A 12529-nucleotide genomic window follows, 5' to 3' on the forward strand; every position below is an offset into this window, starting at 1 on the left:
ATCTGTTTTCCGCTCTTTAATTGTCAATACACAAGTGTAGTAATTAAGATTAAAGATTGTTGGATTTAGTCAGTTAATTACTGTCTTTCGTTGTTAAGAAAAATGATTTGACCTCTCCTTGCAGTACCAGTCAGCGCCCCCACAAAGGTGTTTGCCAACAGTTACAATAGTACAGCTATCAGTGTCCACTGGACGCCAGTCAAAAACACCATCCAGAGCATGAAAGGCCGTCTCCGTGGTTACAAGGTAAGGAAATCTGGTCAAAAACACCGTCCAGAGCATGAAAGGCCGTCTCCGTGGTTACAAGGTAAGGCAATCTGGTCAAAAACACCATCCAGAGCATGAAAGGCCGTCTCCGTGGTTACAAGGTAAGGAAATCAGGTCAAAAACACCATCCAGAGCATGAAAGGCCGTCTCCGTGGTTACAAGGTAAGGAAATCTGGTCAAAAACACCGTCCTGAGCAAGCAAGATTGTCTCTGTGGTTACAAGGTAAGGAAATCAGGTCAAAAACACCGTCCTGAGCAAGCAAGATTGTCTTTGTGGTTACAAGGTAAGGAAATCAGGTCAAAAACACCGACCTGAGCAAGCATGATTGTCTCTGTGGTTACAAGGTAAGGCAATTAGGTCAAAAACACCGTCCTGAGCATAAAAGGCCGTCTCTGTTGTTGTAATGCAGGGAAATCTGTCCATATTTACTGAGGCCCAACTACCAGTTTCAATTTATAAAACATTTATTTCTGGTTGTGCCGGCTATCTACCGGAGCGGGCAATACGCAGGAAATATGGTACAGATAAATTACTGCCCGAGAGTAACACTACAGTTATAACTTGTACCTAATCTGTTACGGATAAATTACTGCCTGAGAGTTACACTACAGTTGTACCTGATCTGTTACAGGTAAACTACTGCCCCAGACTTACACTACAGTTGTACCTGATCTGTTACAGGTAAACTACTGCCCGAGAGTTACACTACAGTTGTACCTGATCTGTTACAGGTAAACTACTGCCCGAGAGTTACACTACAGTTGTACCTGATCTGTTACAGGTAAACTACTGCCCGAGAGTTACACTACAGTTGTACCTGATCTGTTACAGGTAAACTACTGCCCGAGAGTTACACTACAGTTGTACCTGATCTGTTACAGGTAAACTACTGCCCGAGAGTTACACTACAGTTGTACCTGATCTGTTACAGGTAAACTACTGCCCGAGAGTTACACTACAGTTGTACCTGATCTGTTACAGGTAAACTACTGCCCGAGAGTTACACTACAGTTGTACCTGATCTGTTACAGGTAAACTACTGCCCAAGAGTTACACTACAGTTGTACCTGATCTGTTACAGGTAAACTACTGCCCGAGAGTTACACTACAATTGTACCTGATCTGTTACAGGTAAACTACTGCCCGAGAGTTACACTACAGTTGTACCTGATCTGTTACAGGTAAACTACTGCCCAATAGTTACACTACAGTTGTACCTGATCTGTTACAGGTAAACTACTGCCCGAGAGTTACACTACAGTTGTACCTGATCTGTTATAGGTAAATTACTGCCCGAGAGTTACACTACAGTTGTACCTGATCTGTTACAGGTAAACTACTGCCCGAGACTTACACTACAATTGTACCTGATCTGTTACAGGTAAACTACTGCCCGAGAGTTACACCTGATCTGTTACAGGTAAACTACTGCCCGAGACTTACACTACAGTTGTACCTGATCTGTTACAGGTAAACTACTGCCCGAGAGTTACACCTGATCTATTACAGGTAAACTACTGCCCGAGAGTTACACTACAGTTGTACCTGATCTGTTACAGGTAAACTACTGCCCGAGAGTTACACCTGATCTGTTACAGGTAAACTACTGCCTGAGAGTTACACTACAGTTGTACCTGATCTGTTACAGGTAAACTACTGCCCGAGAGTTACACCTGATCTGTTACAGGTAAACTACTGCCCGAGAGTTACATTACAGTTGTACCTGATCTGTTACAGGTAAACTACTGCCCGAGAGTTACACTACAGTTACACCTGATCTGTTACAGGTAAACTACTGCCCGAGAGTTACATTACAGTTGTACCTGATCTGTTACAGGTAAACTACTGCCCGAGAGTTACACTACAGTTGTACCTGATCTGTTACAGGTAAACTACTGCCCGAGAGTTACACTACAGTTGTACCTGATCTGTTACAGGTAAACTACTGCCCGAGAGTTACACTACAGTTACACCTGATCTGTTACAGGTAAACTACTGCCCGAGAGTTACACCTGATCTGTTACAGGTAAACTACTGCCCGGAGAGTTACACCTGATCTGTTACAGGTAAACTACTGCCCGAGAGTTACACTACAGTTGTACCTGATCTGTTACAGGTAAACTACTGCCCGAGAGTTACACTACAGTTGTACCTGATCTGTTACAGGTAAACTACTGCCCGAGAGTTACACTACAGTTGTACCTGATCTGTTACAGGTAAATTACTGCCCGAGAGTTACACTACAGTTGTACCTGATCTGTTACAGGTAAACTACTGCCCGAGAGTTACACTACAGTTGTACCTGATCTGTTACAGGTAAATTACTGCCCGAGAGTTACACTACAGTTGTACCTGATCTGTTACAGGTAAATTACTGCCCGAGAGTTACACTACAATTGTACCTGATCTGTTATAGGTAAACTACTGGCTAAGAGAAGGGGGAGACGAGATGCATGCTATACAGGCCATTTTCTATGGAGACATTGACCACGCTGTCATCATTGGTCTCCTGCCAGACACCTGGTACTATTTCAACGTACAGGTGTTTAACACTGCAGGCAATGGTCAGAAGAGTGAGAAGTACCCACAGGAGACTGACAGATACCGTATGTCGATCTTTAGTTTGAACTAATACACACACTGGGGATTTTTCAAAGAACTTTTGTTATATACATGTTATATTGAAACTGCTGAAATTATATAAACTTTGTGTACGGTTTATAGACAGGTGACTCTTTTCCTGATTATAGTTTGTGCCATTGTACACCAAATTCTGCCCTCAAGGTCAAGGTCAAAAAGAACGTAAATTAACTAGGCTGGTGATATAAGGTCATAGTAACACATGTGCACAAGTCCATGAAAATATAAACTGAGGACATTTTTTATGTTAAATGTTTCTCCAGTGCATTTTTAGTGGCTAATGAAAATGGTTAATGCTTCCAATTTTTGCACTTTTCAAGTAAACTTGATCTGTATTTGAATGTTTTGTTTCAGGCCCCATGCTGTACCCAACAGAGGTCCATGTCCACTCCCACGGGACAGAGTCGGCTAAGGTGACCTTCAGAGGGATATCTACCCAGGTGGAGGAGGAACCCCTAAGGGGCTACAAGGTATAATTTTGTAGGTGGTGTCATACAAAATGATCCATGATTACATATTTGTTTTGAGTAATCATGGTTGTGTTTCAGAATATACTAACTTGCCTAAGGTGATTCAGTACTCAAGGAGAATGAAACTAAGAAATATATTCTTGTCCTTTCCTGAACAAAATAGCCAACTTCATGTGTATGATGTAAGCTTACCTCTCTAGAGGACCACTGTGTCCTCGCACCATATCCTAGTGTATGATTTATGAAATATAAATCCTGCAATGCACTGCTTCCTTGAGAGTCGGTAAATGAGTGATATAGCTCACAGCAAAATTAAGTTAAATATGATGTTTGAAAAAGTCTTCTTTAATTTTTTTCTCTCAAAATTAAAGCACAGTAAAGTACATTATTGTAATTGATATTTTGATATTGAACAGATAAAGTATTGGGAATCGTCGGAGAACATTCGTCAGGCTAAAACTTTGGATGTTGAAAAGGCCAATGTAGGTATCATTTATGGCCTAAGGAAAGGAATCGTCTACAAACTCAGGGTGTTGGGGTACAGTCAAGGTGGTGATGGGAAAATGTCTTCACCAGCTACACTTTTCACAATGGGTAGGTAATGCATGTATTTTTCAGGTAGTATAGTGTAACTACCACATACACATCTCTCCAGTCTGGCTCTTAGAATCAAAATATATATTCAAATATAAGGAATTCATTTTGATACCATTGCATGGCGTCCGTCATCTGTCCGTCTATCCTTTGTTGGTCTGTCATCCATCCGTCATGAGCTTTTTCATTTAAACAACTTCTCAAAAGCCAAAAGGCCAAGAATCATGATATTTGACTTGTATATGTTCCTGGGATGGAGCCTAACAAACTTTGCCAAAGTAAATGACCTTGACCCATATTCAAGGTCACAGAGATCAAATTTGTAAAAAGATTCAAACGACTTCTGATTAACTAAAAGACTAGAATCAAGTTATATGGCTGGTTGGGTTACACTCGACAATTTTTTGCAAAAAGTAACATAAATGACTTTGACCCTTATTCAGGGTCTCGGGTTTCAATATTAATTAGTAAAACCCTCAAATGATTTTGACCTCAACCTTAACCAATATTTTCCTGATGAACTAAACAATGAATTGAACATCTTCTGATCAACTGAAAGACCTAGAATGAGGATATTTGGCTGGTAGGTTCTTGGCATGACACCTAACAAGTTTTGCAAAAATAAATGATGCTGACCCACGAGTGCAATATTCAAGGTCACAGGGGTCAGATTTTTTGAAGCACTCAAAGGACTTAATTCTCCTGATAAACTGAAAGGCCTAGAATGAAGATATTTGAATGGTAGGTTCCTGTAATTATGCCTGAGACTAAGTTTGCAAAAAGAAATGCCCTTGACTCTAGCTTATTCAATGGGTTTTTAAAGGTCGTCTTTTTTTTTTTTTTTTGTGTATTTTGATTAACTGAAATACAGGTAATCATCATAGAAGTGAATACCAGGTGGGTCCATTGGACCTCTTTTATGTAGTTTGCAATGATACTTGATATAAATTTGTGATTTAACAGTGTTTTTTGTAGGATCATTTCTGTGAAGTCCATTAAATATATTCTGAAATTTTGATGAATCCCATTACAGTGCCAGCCCATAATCTGAAACTATTTATTTATTTTTGTAGCTTATTTATGTATCTCATTTCTGTTTGGTAGCCGGTGGCAGTATACCTTATGACCCGACATCCACGGACATCATGGCCGCTGCCTCCAGCATCTCTGTTTCTATGACGATCACTGTGATTTGTACCATAGCATCTTTATTAATCTTCTTCAACTGAGTATCACTGCTACTTATTAGTAATCTTTATCACCATTTATAGTATCAGTGTTACTAATTAGTAATCTTTATCACCATAGTATCAGTGTTACTAATTAGTAATCTTTATCACCATAGTATCAGTGTTACTAGTTAGTGATCTTCATTACCTGAGTATCAGTGTTACTAATTAGTGATCTTCTTTACCTGGAGTATAATGAGTATTGCTAGTTATCATTTGAGTACCTGTGTGTATCGCTAGTGTTCTTAGTCATTTGAGTAATTGTTTTACCACAAGTGTTCTTTGTCATTTGAGTAATTGTTTTACCCCAAGTGTTCTTTGTCATTTGAGTAATTGTTTTACCACAAGTGTTCTTTGTCATTTGAGTACCTGTGTGTACCACTAGTGTTCTTTGTCATTTGAGTAATTGTTTTACCACAAGTGTTCTTTGTCATTTGAGTACCTGTGTGTACCACAAGTGTTCTTTGTCATTTGAGTAATTGTTTTACCACAAGTGTTCTTTGTCATTTGAGTACCTGTGTGTACCACTAGTGTTCTTTGTCATTTGAGTAATTGTTTTACCACAAGTGTTCTTTGTCATTTGAGTACCTGTGCGTACCACAAGTGTTCTTTGTCATTTGAGTAATTGTTTTACCACAAGTGTTCTTTGTCATTTGAGTAATTGTTTTACCCCAAGTGTTCTTTGTCATTTGAGTAATTGTTTTACCACAAGTGTTCTTAGTCATTTGAGTACCTGTGTGTACCACAAGTGTTCTTTGTCATTTGAGTAATTGTTTTACCACAAGTGTTCTTTGTCATTTGAGTACCTGTGTGTACCACTAGTGTTCTTTGTCATTTGAGTAATTGTTTTACCACAAGTGTTCTTTGTCATTTGAGTACCTGTGTGTACCACTAGTGTTCTTTGTCATTTGAGTAATTGTTTTACCACAAGTGTTCTTTGTCATTTGAGTACCTGTGTGTACCACTAGTGTTCTTTGTCATTTGAGTAATTGTTTTACCACAAGTGTTCTTTGTCATTTGAGTACCTGTGTGTACCACTAGTGTTCTTTGTCATTTGAGTAATTGTTTTACCACAAGTGTTCTTTGTCATTTGAGTACCTGTGTGTACCACTAGTGTTCTTTGTCATTTGAGTAATTGTTTTACCACAAGTGTTCTTTGTCATTTGAGTACCTGTGTGTACCACTAGTGTTCTTTGTCATTTGAGTAATTGTTTTACCCCAAGTGTTCTTTGTCATTTGAGTACCTGTGTGTACCACAAGTGTTCTTTGTCATTTGAGTACCTGTGTGTACCACAAGTGTTCTTTGTCATTTGAGTACCTGTGTGTACCATTATATATAGTGTTCTTTGCAATTTGAGTACCTGTTTGTACCGCTAGTGTTCTGTGTTTGTCATTAAGTATTAATACTCACCACCCCATAAGTATTGGTGCTAGTCATATTTTAAGTACTGTTGAGGTACCTTTTGTCTTAGATGTCCTCATGATGTTATTGTTGACACAGATTATTGTTGTAAGAATACAAGGATCAATATGTAACAGGAGTAGGGTAAGAGGTAGTGGGGCTTGTCTTTGTGATATGTCATAAAGCTGACAGTAATCCAGTACATCAGAAATTTAAGATTCATTTAAAATCTGAAATACTAGTCTGTGATGTAAAATATTCTTTGACAGGTACAACTACTTAAACATAATATACCATGTCTGTTTAACTTAACTTTTGTTATTCATGGAGATGGCATTCTAGTCCCATATTATTTAAGTCACTTGGTCTTCGTGTTGAAAGGAATTGTTTGCCTGTTATTAGATGTAGTTTTACACTGTCCATCATTTTGTCTGTCCGTCCGTCCACACTTTATATTGTACTGGCTCTAGTTCCTACACCACTTGTCACTTGAGCATCATACATAAGGGATGGGTTCTCCTAGGTAAGACAGTTTATTATGTATCGAAAGTTGGTCACTCCTACCTACATGTACTTCAGAGAAAAAGTTTGTCCAGGCTGTAACTCCTTCACTACTTGTCATTGGAACTTCATACTTGGTTGGACATGGGCCACCTAGTGTATCAAATGTAGGTTACGCTGACCTACATTTTGACCTTTGACATACTTCAGAGAAAAGTTATCCAGGTGTGATCTCTGCACAACTTACCACTGGAACTTCTTACATGGGGCTTGGGATCATCTTAGTTTGGACATGGGTTCACTTACAGTGTACTTCTCACAATATATAGCCTACTAAATTAGTGGTATTCCTAAATTAGTTCACATTTATACCAACAAATGCAATCTTTGAATTATTGAATATGGTGGTTTGATCTGTCAGACATTCTCATTGTGTAGATTATTAAGTTCCTACACAAACTCGTCATTTGTGTAATATTGGCGTATAATTTCACCTCCAGTGGAGGACTGGTAAATCTTGTTTTTCTAGATCTGTTTTTGCTAAGATTTGAGCTATACATCCTTTTTGTTTGAACTTTTTCAAAGAAAAAATTTAAACGGAAAAAAGGAGATTTACAGATGATCTATTACTTTTTACATGTAGTACAATTCCGCTTTTTGATTAATATTTCCTAGTCACTGTACTTGTATACAATTATTTGTAATCATTCATATCTTCATTTAATGACAATGTCAATGGTCCGTAGCTTCATTGTATGATATTAACATCCATGAATGCCATAACTTATATCAAATGGAAGTGATACATACTTACACATTCTAAGCTGATATGAATTATGTTATATTTTGCTTTGATTATATAATTTAATAAGATTTATTCCTATTTGATATTATTACTGTACCTTTTTTTTGCATTTAAGTTTTTTTTGCATTTGTATATACATGTAGCTGGTTTAAGCTTTTATTTCAAATAGTATAGACTTATGTATTTATTAGTCTGAAAAGCAAACTTTTATTTTGCTTGTGTTCTTGCATTTTATATACAAAGTTGTGAATGTGTTGATCAATTATGCGATTCAAAGTGATTTACAACAAAACTGATCCAGCAGAATGAACAATGTATCAGATAGCAATTTTCAATCGGGTTTAAAGAATGTTAAACTGTTCTGTACAGCGAGTCGCAGTTAAACTGTTCTGTACAGCGAGTCGCAGTTAAACTGTTCTGTACAGCGAGTCGCAGTTAAACTGTTCTGTACAGTGAGTCGCAGTAAGATTCAAATATCAGCTCTGGTCTGATGTATTTTTCCTCTTTGATCTTATTCAGTGTTGACCATTTTAAATGTTTATAATTGTCAAATTTCCACTCTTAAGTTTACAAAATACTAGTCATGGTTGACCAAACTCTTGACCTGGCATTTAGAATTTAGTAATTATGTCCATGATTCCTTTCAATCCATTGTACTTACTTACTTGTTTCTGCCAAGTCCTTTTTGTGTCGCCTTGAAAAGGTGACATATAGGTATTACTATGTCGGCGTCGGCATCGGCGGCACAATGATTTCCGTCCAATAACTTGAGTTCCCTTTGGCCAATCAAACTCAAACTTCATACAGTGCTTCCTTACCAAAAGTGCTTGCTTGAGATTGCTTTTCAGGTTCAAAGGTCAAAGGTCAAGGTCACTGTTTCTATTATGTATAAGACAATTGGTTTCCATGCAATAACTCGAGTTACCTTCGGCCAATCAAACTCAAACTTCACACAGTGCTTCCTGACTAAAAGTGCTTGCTTGGGATTGCTTTTCGGGTTCAAAGGTCAAAGGTCAAGGTCACTGTTAGTATTGATAGAAAATTGGTTTCCATGCATTAACTAGAGTTCCCTTCAGCCTATCAAACTCAAACTTCACACAGTGCTTCCTTACCAAAAGTGCTTGCTTAGGATTGCTTTTCATGTTCAAAGGGCAAAGGTCCTTGCTACTATCAATAGAAAATCGGTTTGCTTGCAATAACTTGAGATCCCTTGGGCCAATCAAACTCAAACTTGATGCATTGCTTTCTTATAGGAAGTGCTTGCTTGGGATTGCTTTAAGTTTCGATGTTCAAAGATCAAAGGTCAAGTTCACTGTTGCTATTAATAGAAACTTGGTTTCCATTTGATAACTCGAGTTCCCTTGGACCAATTAAACTCAAACTTTGTAAAGTACTTCCTTCTCAAAAGGGCTTGCTTAGGATTGCTTTTCAGGTTCGAAAGTCACAGTCACTGTAAATAAATAGAAAATCTGTTCAGTTCCCTTTGGGTCAATCAACCTAAAACTTCATACAGTGCTTTTCGGTTTCTGTATGAAAAACACTTAAATCTTGCATGAAACTTGTTTGTTTTGCAAAGCAGATCAGTTTGATTTTTAAAATTCAAATCCTAGCTTGCTGTGCAGGCGACACATCCACTTCCGTGGAATTCTTGTTTGTCTGGGGAATGGTGCCTCGGTATGTGTTGTTGGCTGTCTCTGTCTTTAGTTTCTTTCCCTGGTGCTTAATATTGGCTAAAGTGTGAAAGCAAATCACTCTTTCCTCAGTTTTGGCTAAGTTTTGTGTTATGTACACATTTGTTATTAGTGCTACAAATAGATCTGCCTGGATTTTGAATTTTTGTTTTATTTAGATTTTTTACCTGTTTTGGTACTTTTTTTTGCTTGGTTGAAGTTGTGCTGCAAGTAATGAAATGCTCTCTCTGTATAATTAAATATGTTGTAAAGATCAGTCATTGGTATGGAGTACAAGCTAATACCAACCTATATTTTAGGGGATCCAAATGGAGTAAATGGACTTGCATGGCAATTTTTTTTATTTTATTATTATTATTACTTATTTTCCTTTTTTTTTTTTTTCCATTTCAGCAGATTTTATTTTCATGCAGTTCTTTTTCTTTCCTGTTTAAATAACTTTTTTTCCAAGGTTTCAGATGGATATACATCTTAGAATATGCATTGATATTCACATGAAATATGTTTAATTATGTCATCAATAGACAAGAACTCAAAGTCATAATTCTGTTCAAGACAGACATGCGTTTCATAATAGAAGTATAAATATTTAGTATTTAAAAGAACTTAGTATTGAGATTGTGACAATCATGAAGATACATTTACATGTATAACATTAATGCTCAAATTTTCTCATTGTTATTGTTTTGGACAAGAATCAACCAAAAGTGGCCTAAATGTATGATGGGTTGTGTAATGTGGAGTTTTCAAATTATTTTGTTTTAGCAAAAGATTGTAGCTCTCATATATGGAGTGATTGTAGGGAGCATGCCAGGCATGAGTTTTGATCTGGAATATCAAATCTCTTATACTGCATAGTCAGTAATACTGGTTGGGCATTCATTTCGCTTTATTTGCAGTCATTAAACATAACGCGAAAATAAATACCCAGCGAATATTTATATACAAACAAATGTTGTATAAGTGTTCACTGTAGAATATTTATATACAAACAAATGTTGTATAAGTGTTCACTGTAGAATATTTATATACAAACAAATGTTGTATAAGTGTTCACTGTAAAATATTTATATATACAAACAAATGTTGTATTAAGGTTCACTGTAGAATATTTATATACAAACAAATGTTGTATTAAGGTTCACTGTAGAATATACAAACAAATGTTGTATTAAGGTTCACTGTAGAATATTTATATATACAAAGAAATGTTGTATTAAGGTTCACTGTAGAATATACAAAGAAATGTTGTATTAAGGTTCACTGTAGAATATACAAACAAATGTTGTATTAATGTTCACTGTAGAATATACAAACAAATGTTGTATAAATGTTCACTGTAGAATATATATACAAACAAATGTTATATTAAGGTTAGAATATTTGCAAGGTGGTTTTAAACAAAATTTAACACTAGGTACAATTAAAGGTGGTGTTGTGTAAAATTTGATACCATGAACTTGGTCCGAATGGAACAATCATGAAATATTAACCCCGTAAAATTTAACAACTATACTGTATATGCTAGATATCTAGTCAATGTAATTTACATACATATGCTTAAATACTCAAATTCCATTTGTCAAAATTTTCCTTCAAACTACAAGATAATGCATTGTACAAATGTACACAGTCTGTTAATGTTACACAGGCAATGTTGTTAAATAATAAGATATTTATTTTGCAATCACTAGTTTGGGGAAAGTTGATCCCATTGTTAGATATTATATAAATGTATTAAAAGTGCAAATACACAGGTTTGAAACTCTTGCCAATTTTATTGAAACAAGTATTTGAATTTAATTGTGAACAGTATTGAAAGAAACGTACCCTGGTACTTTTCAAAGGATTGTGTAAAAAAGTCCTGTTGAAATGGTTTCTTCTGTTTACTGGAATTTATTATATAAGCATTCCAACAGTTTTGAAATCCATCAATTTATTTAAAATGTTGCATGTTTTTAAAAAATAAATATATTAATTATACATATCAAAACAGTCTTGTTGTTCCCTGATCTGAAGTGTCCACAAAATCATGTCAAAACAATACATATACATAATGTACGTTGATTGTCGGTAAAATTTCACTTTTCTGGTCATTTTAGGATTTAATAGGATATTGATGGACACATCCATTAATCACATTGCTGTATCTATATCCACATCAATATATATTTGAAATACATAGTGGTAAAACAAGTCTATACATAAGATGTTCAAGGTCGTTCCAGATTTTGTCCAAAGTTGAAAACATAATTATGCTTAGAAAACTTTCCCACCATGAGGAGACTAATATTAATATGATTATAATAAATTTAAAACTGTCATCAAAGTATCGCATTTTCGACTTGTCAGAATTTTGAACATAGAACAGATTTGAACATTCTCTTATTATTTCCACACACTTTTAAACATGTTTCCGTTTAAACTGGTAGGTAAAATTCTGTCAACCCAGTTAAAATCGGATAAAATCAAAAGTTTTTGTGTTCATTTTCTGCAACCCCCAACTATGAATTGAAATTGATGTATTGGCCTCTTGTTCTAAATTCAATATTATATAAATAGGAATGAAAAGGCTTTTTATGACTCATTGATAATTAATAACTTCTCTGTTTCCATAAATTGACATATAGTCACGGAGTGTTGAAGGTCAAACAAAACATGGGTTTTTTGTCTGAAACAAAATATTCATGAATTAGGAAAAAGTAAATGTAAATTTGGAAAGATGGCCAGGATCAACTTTCCTTCCAATGCAATTTCAGCATACATAAATTATAGTTGTACATATGGGTCCATTTTCAAAATAATGAAGGCATTGATTTTTTGATTTTTTTTTTACTTTATGAACGAATTACAAATATTAAGAGTTGCCCAAACGCGTGTGTTTTAAAAGTGCGTTTAAAACAATAGGGTAAAAACAGAAAAATAAATG

The 12529-nt window shown here is 35.8% G+C and overlaps 1 protein-coding gene across 1 annotated transcript in view; it reads left to right on the forward strand.

Annotated features, from left to right (window-relative positions):
* The window catches only part of LOC117331129 (contactin-like), a 31717-nt gene extending 22948 nt beyond the window's left edge, over positions 1–8769 (forward strand). The window contains exons 20-24 of the mRNA XM_033889724.1: positions 125–246; positions 2685–2874; positions 3263–3378; positions 3795–3972; positions 5077–8769. Of these exons, the coding sequence (XP_033745615.1) occupies positions 125–246; positions 2685–2874; positions 3263–3378; positions 3795–3972; positions 5077–5201 (731 nt within the window). The 3' untranslated portion in view covers positions 5202–8769. The remainder of the gene's footprint in view (positions 1–124; positions 247–2684; positions 2875–3262; positions 3379–3794; positions 3973–5076) is intronic.
* Positions 8770–12529: the final 3760 nt, after the last annotated feature.

The sequence above is a fragment of the Pecten maximus genome, chromosome 7, assembly GCF_902652985.1.
Source record: "Pecten maximus chromosome 7, xPecMax1.1, whole genome shotgun sequence".
NCBI classification, from domain to species: Eukaryota; Metazoa; Mollusca; class Bivalvia; order Pectinida; family Pectinidae; genus Pecten; species Pecten maximus.